We start from the raw sequence: 25339 nt of genomic DNA on the forward strand, positions 1-25339 counted from the left end.
TTGAAACCCTTTTTCTCCTACCAATTTAGTAGTAGTAGTTGAAGCCATTGAGCTTATTCCAGAAAAAGAATTATCTTAGTTTATTAAGGCAGCATGCAGCCTACACATATTCTTTGTCAATGGGCATGCGCAGGTGTGTATAATTTTTGTGTCATCATTTAGTAAAATGCTTCCTTTGGCTTGGTCACACAATTGTCCATGGCTATGCAACAAGCAAAAAATGAATCTTAACTTTGAGCACATGCCACAAAAGGTTGGGCTTTGGTTGTTTATTTTAGTAAGCGTTCCATTTCTCCATTGATGAAATGGAACATATTCATATTATTTTAATAAGGGTTCAGGTCACATATATGGAACACATTCTCTATGGATTTGTAAATGATGAAAATTAAGATTTATATGCATTTTTAGCTCAAATAGGGGTAAAATGTGGTTGAATATGTTCTCCCATGGTATATAAGAAAAATCAAAATTTGAAGGGTCAAAAGTCTTGGTAAAAAATATTTAAAAAATCAGTGCATCCACTAAGAAGCACTGAGGTTGATAGCAATTTATCAGAAGGAACAGAAATGCTAAAAATAGCTTTACCCCTTAGCGTCCTATCTGAAACAAAATATTGGTTTAACAAATTGTGAAAGTAAATTGAGAGCTTGGGTCAAACCATTGTTATCTAGTAGCCTGACAAGGTCTTTGGTTGGGGCATTTTCAATATTCGTGGAGCTGTAGTGTCCATGCCATCTCATTCCCTGGTTTTTTTGGGCTAGACTCATATATGGCATATAACAGTCCCTAGGAATAAAAGATTCCAACTAAGCATGAAAATCCATTCCCATGCTCTCTCATGGGAAAGTTTCATATGAATCCCATTCCCATGGGAAATTGGAATCCTATTTTGGGACTAAATTATCCCCTCAGTTTTGGCTTGTTGGCTGCGAGAAAAAATTTTATTACACGTTATTATATTTATAATAATAAATTATTATAATTGAAGGAACAAGAGTATTATTTTAATAATGTTATAATAATATAAAATGACGGTTGAAATTTTTGGACAATTGCGCCCTGTTAGTTTGGTCAATTGGATTATTGTTTTGTTGAATATTTTCATTTATAATGGTTGAAATTTTTAGGACATGGAATTACCTTGTTACATACTCTCAGTAGGTTTCTCTTGCAGAGAAATGATTGTAATTCATATATTGTTTGTACACGCATCAAGTGTATAAATGGCAATCAATTAAAATGCAATTCCCATGTTCAACCAAACACTAACATGACCATCTTATGTACATTCCTAAGAATCTTACAACATGAACCAAACAAACATATTCCAAGGAAGGCATCACATTCCCAAAAATGAGATTCCTAAGAATGTCATCATAATGTTGTGATTCCACGAACCAAAGCCACCTTAGTTGCCAAAATAGTTTTCGTTACTATGTGGTATGTTGTTGGGTTATTTTTGGAACTATGCCTGTAATTTGTGCATGGAATAATATAAATATGTGCATAACAGACACACTCAATGGACAAAATAGTTGAGTCAATTGTCGTATGTGGATTAGTTGTCAAAAGAATTTGATTCTTATTTGTACATGCATTTATGTATAAACACAAACATAAATGCTCCTAGGGCACAACAATTTATTGAACTATCTTATGTGTATCATTGGTGTCTTGCTCACAACTATTCATACAAGCCTAAAAGTTTAAAGAAACAGCAGCATACAGTAGCATAGAAAAATAAAAAAGTTGCCTATGGAATGCTTTGCTGACTCTATTTTTGGAAACCAAATCAATAAAATCATCCAAGAATTTCCATATTTTCTTAGCTATCTGTCATTCTAGATTAAAATTAAACTAGAAATATAAACAAATAAAAACAATTATAGGTACATCACAAACTTTAGAAAAGCGTAGATGAAAAACATCAATTAATGCTTCTAAATCTTTAACTTCTTCCAAATTATGCTCACTTTATCTTTGTTCTCTTGTGGCGATAATATGCAGTTGTAGCATATAATTCACCACTCTCTTTTTCATTCTTGACTCCACATATAAATAATATTAATATATATATTAAAAATAATCGCATATACATGGACTTTGCATTGGGTTAATAAGAGTCATAAGACATCCATCAACCATGCATGCATCATTATTTTCACCATCACTGCCTTTGAGGAACATGAAAAATAAGATCCTTACATCAAGGGAGAGTCCCATCTAAAGAGAAAAAACCAAAGAGGGAGGGAAGTTTTACACCTTAATGCCATAAGGCTTATGCCTTGCCTACTTATCACGGGCTCCTTATGCAAAATTAATTATTGTCATTTCATGTGTATATCAAAGCTTAGACCTGTTCAAGAATGGTTACTATACATTCATGCCTCATCGTACATGTGGGACAAATCAATTGTTAAAATTCAATTGAGTATTAGTCATATTATGTAGACTAATAATCAATTGAACATGTCGATTATTTGTTTCATTTACGATTAGTTATGTTTGTATTTCAACCATTATTAAATTGTCCAATGTGGATAGTTTAGGAAGTTGTATTTACATTCTTGTCATCGTTTATGCTTTTGTCATTGTCATTATATATTTTGATCGCGTCTCTACTTGTGTTCTCTGGGTGCATAGTGGGGTGTGGTGACAATTTGTTAGTGATGGAAAACTAGCAGATGATGTGCACTTCCCCTATCTCATGTACTTGAAAAGCCATGGGGAGATGCTGCTGAAATTTATAATGACTATGACGAAGGAATTTGAGCGATTGATCGCAATGTAATTGCAACATTCCTGAATGGGATAGGATCCATACCCTTTAGACGGAAGGTGGTTGATTATAGGATTCACAATGCATGCGTCATAAACATTCTGACAATGTAATCAACACCATTTACTTGAACATGTTATAGGGAATTAATAAACATGGATAAAAGTTGGATGAACGCTCGGGGTAGGTTTTTGCCAGAATACGTGAAAGGGGTACATGATTTCATAGAGTTCGCGTGTCCTCGTGCTGACGGTGCTAATAGAATAAGGTGTCCTCGTAAGAAATGTCAAAACATAACATTCAAACACATTGATCTGGTCCATTCACATTTATTAGACTTTGGAATGAAGAAAAGGTACACAATATGGATGTTCCACAGTGAAGATTATGCAGTTCAGAGCGATGATGATGACGATGAAGATGAGGGGGCAAATATAGTAGGTGGTGACACACGTTCAGAAGGGTTAATCGAAATGTTAGGTGACTTACAAAGGGGGATTGCAATGGACATGGAATACATCAGTGTGTCGCGTACTGGTGATGAATCTACTTCAGTAGGTACCATACCTTGTGATCCTAGTACGTTACATCGATTTGGTAAACCATTTGCTAATCTCGTGAAGGATGCACGGGTGCCCCTATATCCAAACTGTACAAAGTTCTCAAAATTAGAGTTCCTGATAAAGTTGCTTCATGCAAAGACAATGCATGGGTTATCTCAGAGTGCATTCAACATGCATTTAAGCCTCATTAAGGCAGCACTGCCTGATGGTGAAACACTTCCAAAGCCTTTTATAAGGCGAAGACATACATACGTGAATTGGGTCTCGGTTACACTACAATACATGCGTGTAGGTATGATTGTGCACTCTTCTATGGTGAACACGAAAACGTGAATGAGTGTCCAGAATGTGGTGAACTGAGGTATACAACTAATTAGAAGAAGGGAAAAAAGATCCCCCAAAAAGTTTTGCGATATTGTCCATTAATCCCACGGCTGCAACGATTGTATATGTGCAAAAAGATTGCTACAAATATAAGATGACATAAAGAGAAACGTCTTGAAGATGGAAACACCCTTAGCCATCCAGCGGACTCCGAAGCTTGGGCCAAGTTTGATAAAATGCATCTGTGGTTTGCTAGTGATCCTTGCAACTTCAGACTTGGCCTTGCTTTAGATAGGTTCAATCCTTTCGGTAACATGAACAACCCGTATAGCATGTGACAAATTATGATGATGCCATACAAAATGCCGCCATGGCGATGCATGAAAGAACCCTTCATTTATATGTCTCTGCTTATTCCTGGACTGAGGGCACCTGGTAATGATATTGACATTTTCTTGAGGCCATTAATTGATGAGTTGAAAGAACTATGGGAAAAAGGAGTGGAGGCATTTGATGTGCAAACCGGGACAACATTTCAGATGCATGTTGTACTTTTGTGGACAATTAATGATTTCCCCGCCTACGGCAATCTGTCGGGCTGGAGCACAAAAGGTTACTTAGCATGCCCAGTGTCTAATAAGGATGCTAGGTCCTTATCCTTAAAGCATGGACGCAAGTTATGTTTTATGTGTCATTGTCGTTTTTTACGACCTGGACATCCTTGGAGGACTCGTGGTGTCAGAAGCTTTAATGGAAAGCCTGAATGAAGGTTGTAGCCAAACTGACTAAGTGGGGAAGAGATATTAAACCAACTCAGGTTGATCGGAGATATTAAATTTGGGAAATCACCTAGTAGTAGAAAAAGGAAACGTGCTGAGTGGGAGTTAAATTGGACAAAGAGAAGCATCTTTTTCGAGTTGTCATACTGGAAAGATTTTCCACTACGCCACAACCTGGATGTGATGCACATCGAGAAGAACATTTATGAGAATGTCATTTGTACATTGTTGGATATAAATGGGAAGACAAAGGATAACGCAAATGCTCATCAGGATATGAAAGATATGAGAATATGGCCTGAGTTGCATTTGATTCATGATGGGGACAAACTTCTTATGCCATCAACCTGTTACACATTTTTGAAAGATGAGAAGAATAATTTCTTCGAATGGTTGAAATCAGTGAAGTTCCCTGATGGATATGCATCGAAAAAATCTCGATGCATAAGCACGAGGGAAGGGAAGATGTTAGGAATGAAAAGTCATGACTGTCACATCCTTTTGCAATGAGTTCTGCCTGTTTTCCTTCGTGGACACTTGACCGAAGATGTTCGCTCGGTGCTGATTGAATTGGGGATCTTCTTTCGATAGTTGTGCTCCAAGAAATTGAGCGTAAACGTACTTGAATGGTTAGTGGAGGACATTGTGATCATAGTATGCAAGCTAGAGAAAATATTTCCGCCAGCATTCTTCGATGTGATGGTCCACCAAGCTGTTCATTTACCAATGGAGGCCATAATTGGAGGATCGGTCCAATATCGTTGGATGTATCATATTGAGAGGTAAATTATAAAGTCATACAATGTTCTCATGATTACCTTGTTTTTTTTTTTTTTTTGTGTACAACTCACTAATGTTGTGTAAATTGCACAGGTTTTTATCCACTTTGAAGGGGTATGTGTGCAATAAGGCACGACCGGAAGGTTCAATCATTGAAGCATACATTGACAGTGAATGTCTTGCATTTTGCTCAATGTATCTACATGATATTCACTCGTGAGGAGCGAAATGCAAACGTTCATGCTATTAATGTCGAAGATGAAGAACCGAGGAGCTCTATATTTCGAGGAAATGTTTAGTCGTTTGGTGCACGGGTTTATGATTTCATTGATATGGATGACCTACGAAAGGCACATTTTTACGTCCTCAATAATTGTGATAAAATTATTCCATATATCGAGTATGTGGTTCAAAACTCCTTACTTCCCATTGTATTTACATATGCATATATACTTAGTTGACATTAACATGTACTATTGTTGCATATAGCGAACATAAAGTTGAACTTTTCACTCAAAATGAAAAGAATGTTGACAAAAGACATAAGAAGGAATTTTTCAATTGGTTTGAGTGCTGTGTAAGTAACAACTACTACCTGAGTTCGCTACAATGTACATTTTCAATATTGACGGTTTACTCATCTAAAGTCCTTTGTAATTAATAAATGAAAGTCATGTATTATAATAAAGAACCAACAACTAGTAAAGATTTATACACGTTGGCATATGGCCCCAATCAACGAGTTAACCGCTACAGCGGTTGCATTGTCAACGACTTACGCTTTCATACTAAGTCCCTTGAACTACATAGAAGAACCCAAAATTGTGGCATTGCGGTGCTAGGCACAAAAGGAGATGAGGAAATTGATTATTTTGGTGTGTTGGATGACATTATGAAGCTTCACTATGGAGCTAACCGACTTGTCCACATCTTCAAGTGTACCTGGTGGGACATTAGCAATAAAAAGAGTAGGATAAATACGGATGCCAACTTTACTAGTGTCAATTTCAGTAAAACATGGTATCAAAACGACCCTTTTGTGCTTGCAACACAAGCAGAACAAGTGTTATAGTTTAAGGACACAAAATTAAAGGATGAATGGCATGTGGCCCAAAAAATTCTTCCTCGAAGTTTGTATGATATTAAAGAAGTCGCAAATGGGGAGAAGAGTGTCAGCGATGATGCTTTCCAAGAAGAACATCCATCTGATCCCGTAGCAACGCAATCTGCTATCAATGTTGCCGAGGAAGGAGTCGATCCTATACCATTAAATAGGGTTGGTGCCACGGCAGAACACGTAGGAACTGCTGGCATTAGAATTGAACCCTCTGTAGACGTTGACTTCATTAACAATGATGAAATTAATGGGGAAGATGAAACTATGGTTGAGTATTGCAGTGAAGAGGAAGTCACTCTAGAAAGTGAGGATGATACTGATATTGAGGACGTATAGGGGGTAAGCGGGTTTGTTGTCAACCGGTTATTTGAATGTGAAAACAATTGAAAAATATTTACTATGGCAATCCATCTAATATCCAAATCTTCTTTCTTGTGAACTTTTTGCGACAATGGCCCCAGGAGGTCCCGGCCGCCTCCTACTAACTCCTTCCATCTACGCTATCGATGACATCATCCCGCGATGAGATGGGTCATCCTCGAGAGCAACTGAGCAGGCGGTGCTGATGCGGCACCATCTGAGCCCTCTGACCATCCGCCATTGATCCAATCAGTTGGGGATCAAGCCCAGGTGAGTTGCTCCATAATCAGCATCGTTGGTAAGGTTACAAACAACCCGTCTTTTGATTTAGAATATATATTTACTGTCATTTCACGTGTATGATTATCTTATTGTTTCTTTAACAACACTCTTTTTCCTTCAGGATCGACCTCTAATGACGATACAGTTGCAGCCGCATGCAACGAATAATGTTGTCAAAGAAGCGCCTGGAGAGGACTTGTGGCGGCGGATCCTATCGACATTCCTCAAGGCTTTACGGCCCCCGCTTGATGATGGTGCACACCTGGTCAAGGATCTTTGGCAATATATGTTGCCAATATATGCGTAGTCACGTGCTCACCTCACCTTCACCTTTCAAAGGTGATGAAGGCCCAGCGCTTGGTTTCTAATCATGCACGCATCTGTAATAACCCTAAAACATTTCTTTCACTTTTAATATATTACACTAAAGATTCTCTAATATTCAATATATATATTTCATATGCAGGAAGAGTTTGATATGGACATTTTCACCGCAGACCATGTGAACAAGGCGGTGAACACGCAGCTGTGCTCTCGGTTTATGACCTATCACAGCAAAATGCGCAACCATTTTAGGGAGATGGGAGATCAGGCAGAAGCGCACCCATACGATAAGATCTCCTTAGAGGATTGGCGGGTGGTGTGTCCCCATTTTCGCAACCCTAACTATCAGGTGATGTGTTTCTATTAATTACAATAACTACTTTTTCATATTTATGTGAATAATAAAAAGTGATTACATCTATTTTGTAGGCTATCTATGAGAAAAATGTTGCGAATCGTAGCAAACTAGATACGACGCATTATGGTGGCTTGAAATTGTTCGTCAATCATCGAAAGGTAATTTCTATGAAAATATCTGACCATCACTTGACAAGTGTTATTTATATTGACACCACTGAATTCATATTAATGAACTTTTATATGATAATGTAGCATGATCCCATCACTGGCGACCTGGAGTCGAGGCGGGACCTGTATCAGAGAACACATCGAGGACATCGGGGGAGTGGTGCCAGGGTGCGCAGATGAAACATGTAAGTCAAGCATATTATTTAGTTCATTATCTTATTCAAAACGTCAGTTGTATTCTTATTTCTTCATTTTCATCATTTTAATGACTGAAAATAGGCAAGGATGCTTGAGCTGCGGGATGCACCCCTTGCAGAGGGCAATCAACCGATGAAGGATGACAAGATCTACACTCAAGTGCTTGGGCAATGATCAGGTGGCTAGTTGAATGGTCTTGGGAGTGGATACATCACCCCAACATCATCATCTTCTTTCAATGCGGTGTCTCGTGCTAAGATTGACCAAGAGCGTCGAGCTGCCGAGGCTCGAGAGGAGGCGATGGTTATCCAGGTGCAAATGGTGGAAGTGGAGAATGAGCAATTGAAAGAAAAGATCTCGAACTGGGAAGTGGAGATGCAAGCCATCAAGGATTGGAAAGTGCAGATGGAACAAATGATGCGCCAATCCCGTCCAGATGATGCGGGTGACTCCTCTCATTAGAAGGTATGTAAAAGCTAGTGACAATTAATTGAAATAGAAAATGTATGAGGATTTCAATTAGAATAAATACCCTATCCTTTTTTTTTTTTACTTTCAAAATACATCAATAGATATTTAATAATTATTGGTATAATGTTATGGTCTGCCTATCTAATCAATGACCTAATTAGAGTGAACTGAACTTTCAAGTACAAATTCAATATAGAACTATGATATGGTAGACAGATCAAATGGATATGTAGAGACACTCTTTTAAAAATATTTTCCAAGGTATATGTCTAGAATCCAATCATGAACTTGAACCATAAGAATTGGAACTATAGGCATGTTAGGAATTGAATTTGCACATTTATACATAAAAGACATTCTTTATAGAGGGTACTAAAATTAAATTTGAAAAACCAAATTTTCTACAAAAAAAAAAAAATTATTCTTTATAAGTTGCAAGCTAAAGCTGAAGATTTACATAAAGCACTTTGCTCAAAGAACTCACTTGTAGCATCTACACACCATAGCATATTGAAGAACAAAGAAATCATGATTAGCATCTTAATCCTTTCAAGACACTCAACATCATGAGTGAGATTGAAGAATTGTTTAGCAACTCCATAAACAAAAACACAGTCGCTAGGGCGATGAATTGAAGCAAAGACCCCTAAAAAGCTAGAAAGAGACATGTACTTTGCAGCAGTGGGTCGCTGAATTAGCAGTGAGTACATAAAAAAAACTCCTTTAAATCACACCAAACACCCCAATCCTCCCCAATCTCCACACACCCCCCCCCCCCTAGGTTGCCCAAACCACCCAAGACATGGCTTGTACCATCGCATCACCACCCTTCAATGCCTCCTGCAAATAGAAAAGCAAGGAGTATTATCCTTTCTTCAACAAGGATCGTCTCTTTTTCTACTCCCTTCTTGGCTAGAGAATGAAAGAAAATTCCATGTAAATTTCTGTTAAAACTTGAGCTATAACCACAGCGTCCATTTTTCTTAGTCCTTGATCCAAGAAGTTGCCACTCTAGGTTCACTCTTGAACAATCAACTTCATATTTCCAATGCATTTGCTGCTACAAAATTCCCAAGGGTCAGCCTGTTGCCAAAATTTTAATTCCATTCAAATCTTATCCATATTGGTTGATCCACAAGGACCTTAGTATCAATTTTATGTGACAAGTAACTTGCTTGTATGTGCACCAGCGTGGAATTGAATTGGGATTTTTTTTTCTCATTAAGTCTACATTATTTTGGTAAAAAAAAATTAAGGTCGTGTTTTGAGCTTGATTTCTAACCTTAAATTGTTTTCACAGACAACCAAATGATCGACCTCGATGCCCCCGAACTTGGGCAATGTTTTGATTTTTGGTCCTTTGGAAATTCATGGAAAGTAGGGCTCTAATTTGTTAAGGAAATTATAAGAGGCCTATCTTGTGTGCTCTTTTGATTATTTTTTATTTGGATTTTTTAAATTTGCAGCCTCCTTTTGGGAGGAACTTAATTTTTTTTATGGCACTATAGCAATAATTGTGTGGTGATGATTTTGCTAGGCTTGCATCCAGCAATGGCTTTCAAAGTCACACACTACAATGGTAGAGTATGATGTAGTTTGATTTCAAGAGAATTTTCCAAATAATTTTGAAAAGTTAATGACATAAACACCATGAAAATTAAGAAAATATGATTTTCTTGGTTCTTTCTCCTTTGTCACATATGACAACTCCAAGTTTGAGGAATTAGGAAGTTAAGTTCAAAATACAGAATGCACATATCTTGAACTCATGGCTTGCAGGCTAAATTAGAGATTAAGTAATTGCCACTTAGGACATGAAACATTGTTAAACTTTTGGTTTAAGTACACACAATAATTAATATTCTATTTCTAAGTGTGCAAAGTTTCTGCAGTGCATAAGAATTTTGGTTTAAGGATTGCATAGTTACTAACCCAGTTGGGCTTATGGGCAGCACTTCTATTTCTGCTGTCTGTAATTTTGGAGGCTAATGATTTTGTGCTTCTGATGGAATGCTGATATATCTGATATGGACATATTTAGTTTTTATAACTATTATTTCCATTTAATTAATAGAGGGTGTTTCAAATGAGACAAATTATGGCTAGTTTGTCAACTTGTATTATAATATTGTATTTCTATTTCTATTTCTGAGCGAACTCATAAGATTACTAAAACTTGTTACTGCAGAAAAAAGATTATTCCTTCTTATTTCGAGCTTGAAGCATTCTGATATTTTAACCCTCTAGTGTCCCCATTGACTCCAGCCTTGGCATATTTCTCAGTCATAGATCGTGCCTTTTGGTCAAAAGCTTGTCAGTTGTATTTGTATTCCCTGCTCTATACACTCATCCAAACATACTAATAAATCAAAGAGATGCCTTTAACCACAAACCCCATCCCAAACACTTGAAAGTACATCGACTTACTGCTTCACACATAAGGCCATCATCAGGGTTGGGTTCACTTAGTAACAACCCAATGCTTATTAGCACAGTTGAAATGTTCAAAGATGGTTGCCATGCACCCTGCATGAATTACAATCTGATTCTTGTTATAAATTAAATGTATGGATGTAAAACAAACTCATAACTTCATATTGACGTCATGCGCATATGAACATAATAGAAATTTGTATCTTATGATGATATCTTGCCCATCTAGTAGACCAAATTCAACTGATCCAAATCAGCAGATGAAAAACACAAAACCTATATTATCAATCATTCTTTTTTAAAAGACTTCATCAACAGACTAAATTTTTGTAGCAAATAATCCTAAAGCTCACATTGTAGAAAGTACCCTCCATTAATATAAATTTTATCCACAACAAATGTATAAAACATGAATTTACATATTAGCTACAGTGAACGTAACAAGTGAATAGGCAATAGTCTCAGTTTGGAAAAACATCCAAATAGTCTCAAGATAAAACAGAATGTCTAGAAGACATGGTCCAATAAAAGATGGACACAAAATAAAATGGTGCACTGCAGGTTAATTCTGCTTTCAAACAGATTTTCATAGTGGCACAACAAAGCTCAAAATTTTTGTAAGAATGTAGGTGTATGGGAAAATCAAGGACAGGTTCTGAAATCCTTTAATGCTGGCAAATAAATAAGGTAGATATCTGCTAGAGAAATGTGAAAGGGGAAAAGCAAGAAGGCTAAATAAATTTGACATGACAAGCAAGCATAGGGCTGTAGGTGTGTAAATGAGTCAACTTCCAGCTACTCGAGTACCTTGACAAATTGAGTTTTGACTTTCACAGCACTAATGACCATCCTAATCAAGCTTTTGTTATTTATGTATTTTTTTATATTGTATAAGTTCTATATTATATGTCTTATAAAAATTGTATATATTCTAATAAATTTTATAAATATATTTAATAATATTTTAAATAGAGCTTAATTGAGTCGAGCTCAAATTTTAAGAATTCGTAGTCAAGTTGAGTTTGAGTTCATCAATTACAAGAACAATCAAGTTTAATTTAGTTTAGTATTCCATTGTTGTCTCGAATCGAATGCACCCTTAACATCCAACATTCTTTCACATCATTCTTCCAAAAAACACTTCTATCAAGGAAATCTAACTCCTAAAACCATAAAACTTAACAAAGCACTTGAATTAATTAATACCTGAAGCAATTAAAATATAACAATGACAAATGGGAGCAAAGAAAATCACTAGGAGCAGTACATAGTTCAATTGAATATCATACTAAAAGCATACTCATAAAGTCTTGGTAAATTTGTAATTACATAGACCAACAAGAATTCCTTACAACAAACTATCATGAATTGACTTAGATCAACAACAGACCAATAAAAATTCATGATTAGGACACAAAAGGAATCAGGACATAAATTTTCAAAATTAACCAAACCAAAAGCATGAATGAATGGGAAAAGAAAAACTCACCAAAAAATTGATAACGACGTAAACCTACAAGAATTCCTTCCTTTGCAATACTTCTGTAGGCAGTGTAATGATTACCAGAACAGGTTGCCGAAGTGTTGAGGTCTATCTCTCTATTAGAAAATTTGACAATCAATACATTGTCATCCCCTAAAACTTGATTCTTTTGTTTGTTTAGATATGGACCCTGGAATAAATGTAATTAACTAATGAGAACAATGAAAAGAAAAGGATACTTTTTAGAATATCAGCTTGCATCTGTTTGGAAAAAGATTTTTAGGAGTGACGTTGACCTTTGCTTTTCCATACTTGCACCTACAGCTTCACTTCCTTATCAAAAATCCAACTGAAAGGAACGGTAGTAACTTGCTTTGCCTTCCCTTGAGCTCTCTCCTCTAGCCTCCTGATTCTAGGAGCTAACCCACAAAGGAAATCCTGGGCTTTCCGCCCCTCACCTGAAAGTCCAGTTAGCTTCTCCATATTCCATCTTCCCACAAAAAATTCCAATATATCTGCATAATCTGTGGCAGTATAGACCCCAAGCTGTTGAGCAACAACTGAAAAGTGCTCAAAGAGGTTGTCGTCATGTCTTTCATACATCAAATGGGCTGGCATAGAGATTTTCTTTCTCATCATGTCAGCAAAAGCCAACACGGTACCATCGGGATCTATTTCAAAGAGCTTTTCCACTATTTTGGTGTAGGCAGTTTCATGGTGCTTCTTATCTGATGCAATAGTTCCACATATCTGAGCCAATTTCAGGTCCCCATGTTCCTTCGCGAGCCTGGCGGTGTTCCCATGGGAGATAAAGGTGGCTCTTTCTTGGAATGATGTGTAGATGAACCAAAGGTACGGGCTATTTTCTATACGGGGATCCTATAAAATCACAAAGAAAAGCAAAAAAAAGAGAGATATCAGGAACATAACAAAGCATTCAAGGTGAACATTTCCCCCCATGCTCCTAAGCTTTTGTTTACATGCATACAGACACTCTGGCCACCTTACCACTGCCTTCATTTCCTATTCAAGTTACAAATGAATTAATGCAAATTTTAATTTTAATTTTTTTTCTGGGGGGTGGAGGGAGGAGTGAGGATGGGAATTCAATGGGCAGGGTAAGCAATGTCTAGAAATGATTAATATATGAATAAACATACAAATAATTCAAATTTCTCAATCAATGTTTTCCCAACGTAGAAAGAAGTAGAAAGCTAAAGAAATCCTTAAGGACAACTTTTACCATATGAGAACTCCTAAGTGAGATTTGAGACCAGGAATAACATCCTAGGTCTTTTGCACACACACATTAGGCACGTCTTAAAAAGAATATCTTTGTTCTTCAAAAATTATAAAATCTACTATCAAGAAGAATGGCATAAAATAACTACAGCCTAGACAAACCACAGCCTAGATAAAATAATAAAGATTTGAGTTCCATTCAACTTCTGGAAAGAGATTATTTCATTTCACACACATACCCACACAAGCACACACATGCACCACCGCAAAATCAATTGCCTTCAGCTAAGTATCAGCAGCCTACTACTCCAAAAGCATTAGTAGTGGCTGTTATTTTGCATAAAAAATTATGGATTTACCAAAAAATTGCTTTTGTTTCATGTTTTCTGAAGTGTATAATTCCAAAGCTAAAAAATGGTTATGAAACCACACTGTCATGATGTGTTAAGGACCTTACCATTCCTGATCCAATCAAATATTGAATTGTCTTCTCAATTTGCTTCAAATCTACTCTCCCAGACAAGTAGAGGTACTTGTTGAGAAGGTCACCATGAACAGTGTAAATGAATATTCTCCAGCTCCACTAATTATAATTGGTAGTGTGTGGCGTAACACAACATTAAATATATTTTTTTGTTTTTAATGTATAATAATTTGAGATGATGTGAGCAGAGGGGAAGATAAAAATATGATGTTGGCCCTATTCCTATATATATAATATTTCATTTCTCTGATATCAATTTGACATTAACATCTTGTTTGTTCCCGAGAATATATATATCAGAGAATATGTTACTAGGATATTGTTTGAAAGCAACTTCATGGGTAAACTAGCTTGTGGGGGTTCTCTCTCTCCAATGGGACATTTTGCCAAAAGGAAGGAAACTTTAGGAGATGGCCATGATACCTACAGTATTCTAAAAGCTCAAATGTTCTTGCAACCTTACTGCTGATTAGATTAGATGCTTAGATATATTTTAAAGTTATTTGTGCACATCTCCTGCCAAACATGTTTTGTTTCCTATCTCAGAATGTGGTCTTCCCTATCTCACGTTATAGTCTTTCCTTGTACTGTTCCCTAACAATGGTTACCTTATAATATAGAGATGAGGTTTACAAGGAAAAGATGGTGAAAGAATAATTTGAATAAAGACATTTATTATTGTAAGATTACAACAATATTCCAGTATAGACTAGTTACAAGAAGATCACATTTCCAAAATAAGTGAGTGTCCTAACTTTCTCCTTTTCCTAAAAATTCTCAAGAGACCCATACTTTTCAAGAGGTAAGAACTGTCAAGGTGTCTTGGCCTTGTTTCTTCTTAACTTTCCTTAACTAATCATATTTTTTTCATTTTATTACAACACCTTCTCTTAGTTTCAACGAATGAATCAGAACTAAGAATTTGATGTCATTGTTTCATGCGCAGCTGCTTGGCAGCCACCGTGTTCTCTGCTGCAGGCATGGTGTAGTAATTGTCCAAGTATATATAAATTTTTTTTCTACTTGGCAATATAGGCTCACCTATGTGAGAACTGTGTAGTTTGATTAATGTTTATGATGTTATATTTACAACTTCAAGGCCATCAAAACTTAAGCTTATTTTAGCCATGATAGCTTCCATCTAACTGGTTAAATTTCACATTATGTCCTTCAAAGCCTCAAGGTTTTGGTGGCAGTCCAAAATACATCTTCAATGCATTACCTCAGTATAAGACAACTTACAAATGTTTCTGATTCTTCTTCTAAGTGGTTTGCAAGTGAAGATACTGTAATGATGTTGTGTGCGTACGTGATCACCTAGCCCTACTTGCAAATGCTTCTAGCTATTGCTAGATTGTTTATTGAGTATCAGCACGGCTGGTTAAGTGCCTGCAGTTATTCGAGGGTATGTATATCTGTGATTCCTCCCAGAATACTGAATTCTGTAGTCATGACTGCTTTTTGAACTTATCCTTTGAAGTTCTATAGTGTTGCTTTGTGCTAGTGTGCGCTACCTAATTTGCATTTTTGCAGTGTTTTTCATTCTTTGTATTGGTGTGTACTAATTGAGGGGTGGATTATTTCATCCTCTACAATTTGATGTTGATGTGATTTATTTTTTATGCCTGTATATGTGCTACGTAGTGATTTATTTTCAAAAACCGTATACTAATTTTTTTAACTTTCTTAATTTGTAGGGTTTGCAGCTGTGATAACGTCAAGACAATGTCATGCAGCTCGGATGCAGCTTTCCATCCTTTTTTTATCTGAAGAAATGAAATATATTTAAATTTGAATTTTTATAACGTTGTGTATTTAAATTTGAATTTGTATAATATATTTGTATTTGAATTTGAATTTGTATAATATTTGTACTTATATTTGAATTGCAATTATGGTTTTTACATGAATTAATTTGAATCAGATTTTTACAGGAATTAATAATTGGAAAAAAAATACACTTTACTATTAATTGTGCAATTTAAGTATTAGTGACGATTTCAAATTCAAAATCATCACTAATACTATGTTTTTAGTGACGGTTTAAAACCGTCACTAATACTGGAGTAATAGTGACGAATATAAAACCGTCACTAATAATGGAGCAATAGTGACGAATTTAAATCATCACTAATAATGGAGTAATACTGACGAATATAAAATCGTCACTAATAATAAGCAATAGTGACGAATTTAAGTCGTCACTAATAATAGAGAATTAGTGACGAATTTAAAATTGTCACTAATAATAGAGCATTAGTGACGGTTTTTGATCGATCTGGTGTAGATTCTATAGTGACGGATTAAAACCATCACTAATACGCTATTAGTAGTGACTATTTAAATCCGTCACTAGTACTCTATTATTAGTGACGGTTTGAAATATTCGTCACTAATAAGTATTAGTAACGATAGGTATAGCGACAAATTGAAAACTGTCACTAATACTCATATAACCGTCACTAAAACTAGTAGTGACGGTTTTGTGAGTATTAGTGATGGTTTAAAACCATCATTAATAACCTTATTTTTTGTAGTGTCTATGCTATGACACCAAGAGATGCTGAGGTGGCAGGAGATGTCATGATAGGTGTTGTTCCAATTATGTATTCATGGGTGAGTCACTCCTTTATATATCCGGGAGTTTACCAAGTTTTTTGGGTTAGAAATTCAGTCGTTAGATGTCAGTTTGTTAGTGGCTATGCCGACTGGGGCTGTAGGGTTATGTAAGAAGGTACTCAGGAACTGTCTAGTTGGTATTCAGGGGAGGTCTTTACCAGCTAACTTGGTAGTTTTAGATATGCATAGGTTCGAGGTAATTTTGGGGATGGACTGACTAGCTTCCCACTATGCAAGTATTGACTATTATTAGAGAGAGGTAGTGTTCAAATCTCTAGGAGAGTGGGAGTACAAATTTGTGGGGTCATGTGTGTGCACCCCACCACATTTACTATCTATCATTCAGGCGGGGAAGATTGTTGCTGGAGGATTGTCAGGGATATTTAGCCTGTGTGAAGGCAGTATCAGAAGGAGGAAGGGTTGAGGTTAGAGGATATCTCGGTTGTGAGGGATTTTCTTGATGTATTTTCTGAGGATTTGCTAGGACTACATCTTGTTTGTGAGGTGGAGTTTGCTATTAAACTAGTTCTGAGGACAACATTGATTTCTAAAGTGTCGTATAGAATGGCACCGATGGAATTGAAAGAATTGAAAGAACAACTACAGGAACTATTAGATAAGGGGTTTATTCGGCCCAATGTGTCACCCTATGGAGCGTCGGTATTATTTGTGAGGAAGAAGGATGGGTCAATAAGAATGTACATCGATTATAGAGAAGTTAATAAAGTGACTATCAACAATAAGTACCCACTTCCCCGCATTGATAATTTGTTTAATTAGTTACAAGGGACACAAACATTCTCTAAGATTGATTTACGATCTGGGTACCATAAGGTGAAGGTCAGGGCAGAAGATGTTCCAAAGACGGCATTCAAGACTTGGTATGGCCACTACGAATTCCTGGTTATGCCATTTGGATTGAAAAACGCTCTTGCAGTGTTTATGGATCTGATGAACAGGGTCTTCCACCAGTATTTGGACCAATTCGTGGTAGTGTTTATTAACGACATATTGGTGTATTCAAAGAGCCTAAAGAAACATGATGAACATCTGAGGATAGTGCTTCAAGTGCTGAGAGAAAGAAAACTGTATGTGAAACTGAAGAAATACGAGTTCTGGCTAAAGCAAGTTACCTTCCTTGGACACGTGGTATCCAGGGGTGGTATTTCGGTGGATCCGAGTAAGATCGAGGCGCTAGTAGACTGGGTACAACCTAAGAATGTGCAAGAAATTAGAAGCTTCTTGGGATTGGCTAGGTACTACCGTAGATTTGTTAAAGGATTTTCTAAACTGTCAGGCCCGTTGATTAGATTGTTTAGGAAAGGTGTGAAGTTTGAGTGGTATGATGAATGCGAACAGAGTTTTCAGGAGTTGAAGTAGCGACTCATCATTGCACTGATTTTGATGATTCCTTTAAGAGAAGAGGTTTTTGTGATTTACAGTGATGCATCACATAAAGGGCTCGGATGTGTTCTAATGCAATAAGGGAGAGTTGTAGCGTATACCTCCCGAAAACTGAAAGAATATGAGAAGAATTACCCTATCCATGATCTGAAGTTAGCAATGGTGGCCTACGCACTGAAAGTTTGGTGACACTATCTATACGAGGGTAGGTGTGAGATTTTCACTGATCATAAGAGACTAAAGTACTTCTTCACACTGAAAGAATTAAATATGAGGTAGAGGAGATGGTTGGAGCTGATAAAATATTACGATTGTACCATCAGTTATCACCCAAGGAAAACTAATTTGGTGGCTAATGCTTTGAACAAAAAATCAGTGGGTTCATCAGTATATGTAGTGGTGACTCAGCATTTGGTCCAAATGGATTTGGGAAGACTTGGGGTGGAACTCGTAGAGGGTGATCATCAAACATTTAATGCCAATCTGGTATTACAAGCAACCCTACATGAAATAATTAAAGCTGCTCAGAGGAGTGATGTAGAATTAGTAAAGCTTATAGATCAAGTACAGAATGGTCAAGAGGAAGAATTCAGTACCTCAAATGACGGGGCTTTAAGGTTCTATACCCGGTTGTGTGTGCCTACTGATGCCGAGATTAAGAAATTTATTCTAGAAGAAGCACATCGATCCTTGTATACTGTACACCCTGGTAGCACTAAAATGTACAGGGATCTTCGAGAGTCCTTTTAGTGGAGCAATATGAAGAAAGAAATTACTGAATTTGTGAATCAGTGTTTGACATGCTAGCAAGTGAAAATTGAGCATCAGAGACTAGCGGGATCATTGCAGCCACTTCACATTCCTGAGTGGAAGTGGGAGCATATAATAATAGAATTTGTCACAGGGTTACCACCGACACTTCATGGACAAGACGCCATTTGGGTAGTCGTAGATCGACTAACAAAGACTGCCCATTTTCTTCCTATCAGAGTTAACTACTCTATGAGTAGATTGGCGGAGCTGTATATTTAGGAGATAGTTAGACTGTATGGCGTGCCAGTGTCCATTGTATCGAACTGAGACCCACTGTTCACATCTCATTTCTGGAGGAGTTTGCAAGGAGCCATGGGTTCTTAGTTGTCCTTCTGCACAAAATTTCATCCTCACACAGATAAGCAGATGGAGAGGACAATACATATACTAGAGGATATGCTATAAGCATATGTGCTGGATTTTGAAGGCAAGTGGATACAGTTCATACCATTGAGCGAGTTTGCTTGTAATAACAGCTATCATGCCAGCATTGAGATGACACCATATGAGGCATTGTATGGCAGGTAGTGCCAATCCCCATTATACTGGATGAGATTAGGGAAAGACAGATATTAGGGCCAGAGTTTGTACAACAAACTCATAATAAAGTCAAACTCATTAGAGACAGGATCAAAAAAGCAGAGAGTGGAAAGAAGAGTTATGCAAATACTCACCGATGAGAGTTGGAGTTTGACGCAAGAGATCATGTGCTTTTAAAGGTTGCACCAATGAAAGAGGTTATGAGATTTGGGAGAAAGGGTAAGCTGAACCCTAAATGTATTGGACCATTCGAAATTCTTGAAATAGTGTGTCTAGTTGCCTAAAGATTAGCCTTACCACTAGTCTCATCTAGAATCCATGATGTATTTCACGTTTCCATATTGTGGAAATACGTCCCAGATCCCTCCCATGTGATTAGCTATAAGGCACTGGAGCTTGGTAATTCCTTGTCTTATGAAAATCTATCACTACAGGTTTTGGATCGAAAAGAATAGGAACTACTAACAAAGAAGATTCCACTGGTAAAAGTTAAATGGCGCAATCATATAATAGAGGAAGTTTCATGGGAATTAGAGAAACAAATGCGCCAAAGATGTCCACATCAATTTAGTGGAGCTAGTGTTTTTGGTTCCAGGATATGAATTGTTTTGGGAGAATATTAAATGTATGATTGTAAACTCCTAGAACCCTCCCTTGTAACCATGGTATTCCTCTGCCACAAGTGAGGGTAATTAATACAATTGTGGTGTTTCTCCTTAAGGATGGAAAATGTGATAGATAACAAATTTTAAGGATGAAATTTTTATAAGGAGGGGAGAATGTAGAGACTTGGGAAATTTTAAATAATTAGAAAAATGATGAAAGGAGGAAATTCGGTTTTATGAAGACTAAACTGTCGACGGTTTGGTGAGGGGCGCAAAAAACCATCAAAAATTTTGTATTTACTGTGGTAAAACGGTAAAAAAGATGGGTTAGAATGCCCAAACCATCGACGATTTTGTGAGGGGTGTAGCGGTTTTCTATCCTGTGAGGGATTCAAAGGGATTCTGCGATAGTTTGTTAAACACAAAACAAAAGCTCTCTCTTTCTCTCTCGGAACCCTACAAGCTCTCTTCCTTCTCTCTTCATTTTCACCCCGATTATAGCCAGGATTGACAATCAGAAGCTACAACGAGGATCTAGGGATGATACTCTACAACTTAATCGGAGTGGGTCGTTGAGTTGGGATTCTTGGGCACAATTCCAAAATCAGGGTAAGTGAGGTATTTTAGGGTTGAATTGTTAATTTGGAGTATATAGGGCCTTGAAAATACTAAATGAGAAATATTCTAGGGATTGAGTTGATTAATTTAGAAAAAATGTAATTTTAGGGTTCTGAACTTCGAATGCCGTGGGACATGGATTTAGGGATTGTTAGCAGGCCTCTCAGTAAGCTTGGTAAAGGGAATAAATTGTAACAATTACTTTTGAAAATTACTAGTTGAGTAAATATGTGAAAATGAAAATATGATATGTTCACAGTAGTTATTATATTATGAATATCAGGTGAAAATTTGTGTGGCATGAGGAAATATGAAATGATTGTTTAATATTGGGAATGAGATTGAAATTGAAAAAAGTGAATTGTGCTGAGAAATGAGATTATGAGATGATTATATCGAAATATTTTATGCAGATATAAAGAAATGGAACCCAATAATATTTGCATATATATATATATATATATATATATATATAAGTTTGATGATACGAGGTTTATATATAGAATTGATGAAATGTGAAACATAGATGTATATTTACTGGGAAATGATGAAATATGTTATACAGACATATTTTTACAGTGTTATGATAAAATGTGAGATACAAATGTGTTTATACCGATATGAGATGAAATGTGTATTGAAATGATGAAAGTGAAACAGAAAATGATGAGATTTTAACTGATGCGATGAAATGTACCAACATATTGAAATGTGAATATTGAAATGCGAATGATGAAATTTGGAAATGAGAATGGGCTGGAATTGAATAAAGAGCATGGTACCGTTGCCAGCGAGGTGTTAGTGCAACCACACGGTCTCGTGGAGAGTGTGGTGTGGCAGTCAATTGAGCTAGTGAGAAGGGTAGTTTCGCCACCTGGCGTCCGGACCAGTAGTGGGCAGGCCAATCATACTACAAACATGTGGTTTCTTATTTTGATCTAACCAGGTAGGCCAACTGCGGTTAGGTTTAGCCTTCAGGCCGCATAACCTAGTCATGAGGGGAAGCATGACTATGTAATTATCCTTAGGGCAGCCATGAGTTAGAGACAAGATGTGTATTGGTTACTGTGGACACTTATAAGCTAGTTTGTGAAATGAAAATGAGAAAGTAAAGATTGTGAGTTTAATTGCATAGAGAATTAGGGCGAAGTAAAACTCTCCGCTTGAAAGCTTATAAAGTAAGGTGAGTGCCCTAATAAGTATTAGTTATAGCTGCACCTGAGTTAATCGGGCAAGGTTATAAATGATATCAGAGCAAAGGGGCGTCACATGTTTGGACGTGTAATCTCCTCTATTCTCGGGAACTTCACTGATAAATATTGGTTACATACACTATAAAAAAACTGGTTTTTAGTGACGAAAATATTAGTGACGAATTCAATTTCGTCACTAAAAGTTGGTGTTAGTGACGATTTTTAAGAACCGTCACTAATAGTCTAAGCATTAGTGACGGTTTTAGCAGCCGTCACTAATATGACACTATTAGTAATGGTTTTAAAACCGTCACTAATACTTTCGTCACTAAAAACAGCGCAGTAAATTTTTTCGAAAAAATATTAGCGATGATTTTAGGGTATTAGTGACAGTTTTGAAATTGTCACTACTAATGTTTTCACTTAAAAATTTTTAAAAAAGAAATAGTTAAGGGTATTAGTGACAGTTTAGGAGAACCGTCACTAATAATGGGGTATTAGTGATGGTTAACCGTCACTACTAGTGCTTTTATTTAAAAAATATTAAAAAAGAAATAGTTAAGGGTATTAGTGACAGTTTGGGAGAACCGTCACTAATAAGGGGTTATTAGTGATGGTTTTAAAACTGTCACAACTAGTGTTTTTATTTAAAAAATATTAAAAAAGAAATAGTTAAGGGTATTAGTGACGGTTTGGGAGAACCGTCACTAATAAGGGGGTATTAGTGACGGTTTTGAACCGTCACTATTAGTGTTTTTATTTAAAAAATATTAAAAAATAAATAGTTAATGATATTAGTGATAGTTTGGGAGAACCGTCACTAATAAGGGAGTATTAGTGACGGTTTTGAAACCGTCACTACTAGTGTTTTTATTTAAAAAATATTAAAAAAAGAAATAGTTAAGTGTATTAGGGACGGTTCGGGAGAATCGTCACTACTAGTGTTTTTATTTAAAAAATATTAAAAAAAATAGTTAAGGGTATGACGGTTCGGGAGAACCATCACTAATAATGGGTTATTAGAGACGATTTTGAAACCGTCACTACTAGTGTTTTTATTTAAAAATTTTTTTAAAAAAATAGTTAAGGGTATTAGTGACGGTTACTTTCACTAATACGGGGGTATTAGTGATGGTTTTGAAACCGTCACTACTTGTGTTTTTATTTAATAAATATTAAAAAAGAAATGGTTAAGGGTATTAGTGACGGTTTGGGAGAACCATCACTTATAAGGGGGTATTAGTGACGGTTTTGAAACCGTCACAACTAGGTTTTTATTTAAAAAATATTAAAAAATAAATAGTTAAAGGTATTAGTGACGGTTTTGAAACTGTCACTACTAGTGTTTTTATTTACAAAATATTAAAAAAAAATAGTTAAGGGTATTAGTGACGGTTTGGGAGAACCATTACTAATAAGGGGGTATTAGTGACAGTTTTGAAACCGTCACTACTAAGTTTTTATTTAAAAAATATTAAAAAAGAAATTGTTAAGGGTATTAGTGACGGTTTGGGATAACCGTCACTTATAAGGGGGTATTAGTGATGGTTTTGAAAACGTCACTGATGCTCGAAATCTTAAATTCCCATACTTTCCCCAAATTTCTTCTTTCTCCTCCTGCCTCCTTCTCCCTCCTACGGTCTCTTCTTTCCCCAACTTTCATTCTGCTCTCCCTCTTGCCCCTCCCTCCTCGCTCCTCCATGGACGCAGCGCAATCCTCCCGAAACTCAATCCACGCAGCCTAATATGGCGGTCTACGCGTCGATTGGACCGCACCGATCAGCCCAGGACCCCCGCGGGCTAACTCCTACCTGTCTCTCTCTCTCTCTCTCTCTCTCTCTCTCTCTCTCTCTCTGTACATTGGGGGTCGCCTCCGCCCCTCTCACTCTCTCTCCTCTTTGTGTAGCTACTGAGAACTCCACCACAGTGAGCAGGGCTTTGGAGCCCAGCGCCAACTCCAACGGTACCATCAAACCCTAACCCTAACTTTTCTCAATTTGTATCCTCTGCTTTATTTATTTACTTGTTTATCTCTTTGCATATTTTGACCCTCCGTTTCTACAGGCATTTGAACATCTTCTACAACAGGAATTGATCTGCTTTGTGGGCAATGTGGGACACAACAAGTCTATTGAGTTTTGTCTTGGGAAGCTACTTATTTCAGACAATGAACTACATCATGGGTTGAAATCAAATCGATGTTGCCCTGTAATTACTTCAAGAATAATTGGATTTTCATTGTCCTGTCTATGAAAGCAAGAATATATGTGTGTATGTGTGTGTATATATGTATATATGCTTGTCTGGACTCTGGAGTCTAACATCTTCCATTTGTCAAGAACATCACATTGTAGTCTTCCTATCTTTCCATAAGTCAGAAAGCGTGATTCAGAATTTGCTACAAAATACTTGGAGGTGCTTTCAATATTTTCTAAATTAATTTGTTTGTGTTGGTAGGCTATTCTTCAGAAATTAGTTGATCGTGAAAACTAAAACATATCAATGTACTCTGAGCAAACCAAACTGCATCTTACCTTCCACAGTGGACGCAACCCCGCAAGCCGTGTTGTAATCATTTTTTTTATTCTGTAATTATGCCTGAATATTCACCTGAATTGATGATTATATTTATATGACTGAGAATTGTGTTCACCTTGTGGTGTGCTTTGCAGTTTGCACCATTGTAGAATTAATAAATTGCCTCGTTGCCCCCCCCCCCCCCACCCTTTAATTTGGTCTCAATTTTTTGCACCAGTTGTGGAAATCCAAGTCTTGGATTAAAGCCATCAATACAATACACTCATACTAATAGATAATATTTAGAAACATAAATTTCATGACTTGAATTTAAATTTATGAATTTAAAAAAATTCAATAATATAATTTTTGGGGTGAGAATGTTGCATGATCTGCGTAGGTAGAAGGGTTTTTTCCAAACGATTTGTTTGGATGCAACAAAGGTGTGCGTTTGCTATTAATGTCAACGGTATCAGCAAAGGTTTGTCTATGTCTGTGTGTCCCTGCCTCTATTGTGTATCGCTTTCAGATTTTTGATTTTTGATTATTCTATGTTACGTGTCTGCATATCGTTATATGTTTGGATTTTTTTGATTTCAACAACATGGAAGATTCGAAAATCCACCTTCTTCGGTTGTCAGTCACGAGAGTTTATATCGTGAGAGAGAGAGAGAAAGAGAGAGAATGGTGCGCCACTCAATTCCAGATCTCCAAGCACATGATTTCTTCCAGGTATGGATCTTGTCCTTCTCAAAGTCTCAGCTTTTCCAAATTTTAATTTCCATTTTAGTTGGTTTATTGGTTCCGAGACTCAAATCTATTTTTATTTTTTAAAAATTTTCTTCTAGTGATGGTTGACATTTGGGCCCACAAGTTGATC

The 25339-nt window shown here is 36.6% G+C and overlaps 1 protein-coding gene across 1 annotated transcript; it reads right to left on the minus strand.

The window, feature by feature from the left end:
- Window positions 1-12735: 12735 nt before the first annotated feature.
- Window positions 12736-23644, minus strand: LOC131160911 (stearoyl-[acyl-carrier-protein] 9-desaturase, chloroplastic-like). The gene is made up of 3 exons (XM_058116785.1): window positions 23534-23644; window positions 14124-14249; window positions 12736-13303 (listed from the first exon to the last, which is right to left on the minus strand). Exons 1-3 carry the CDS (start codon window positions 23642-23644, stop codon window positions 12743-12745), a joined length of 798 nt encoding a protein of 265 aa, XP_057972768.1. The 3' UTR covers window positions 12736-12742.
- Between the last annotated feature and the right edge of the window lie 1695 nt (window positions 23645-25339).

The sequence above is a fragment of the Malania oleifera genome, chromosome 7 (assembly GCF_029873635.1).
Source record: "Malania oleifera isolate guangnan ecotype guangnan chromosome 7, ASM2987363v1, whole genome shotgun sequence".
NCBI lineage: Eukaryota > Viridiplantae > Streptophyta > Magnoliopsida > Santalales > Ximeniaceae > Malania > Malania oleifera.

Bases quoted from the DNA above. Each gene is read 5' to 3' on its own strand.
- LOC131160911 (XM_058116785.1), bottom strand. From the start codon at position 23,644: ATGGAGGAGCGAGGAGGGAGGGGCAAGAGGGAGAGCAGAATGAAAGTT. The intron at 14,250-23,533 runs GTATGGGAATTT...AATTATAATTAG, and splicing joins AAAGAAGAAATTTGGGGAAA to TGGAGCTGGAGAATATTCAT. The intron at 13,304-14,123 runs GTAAGGTCCTTA...GTGATTTTATAG, and splicing joins ATTTGATTGGATCAGGAATG to GATCCCCGTATAGAAAATAG.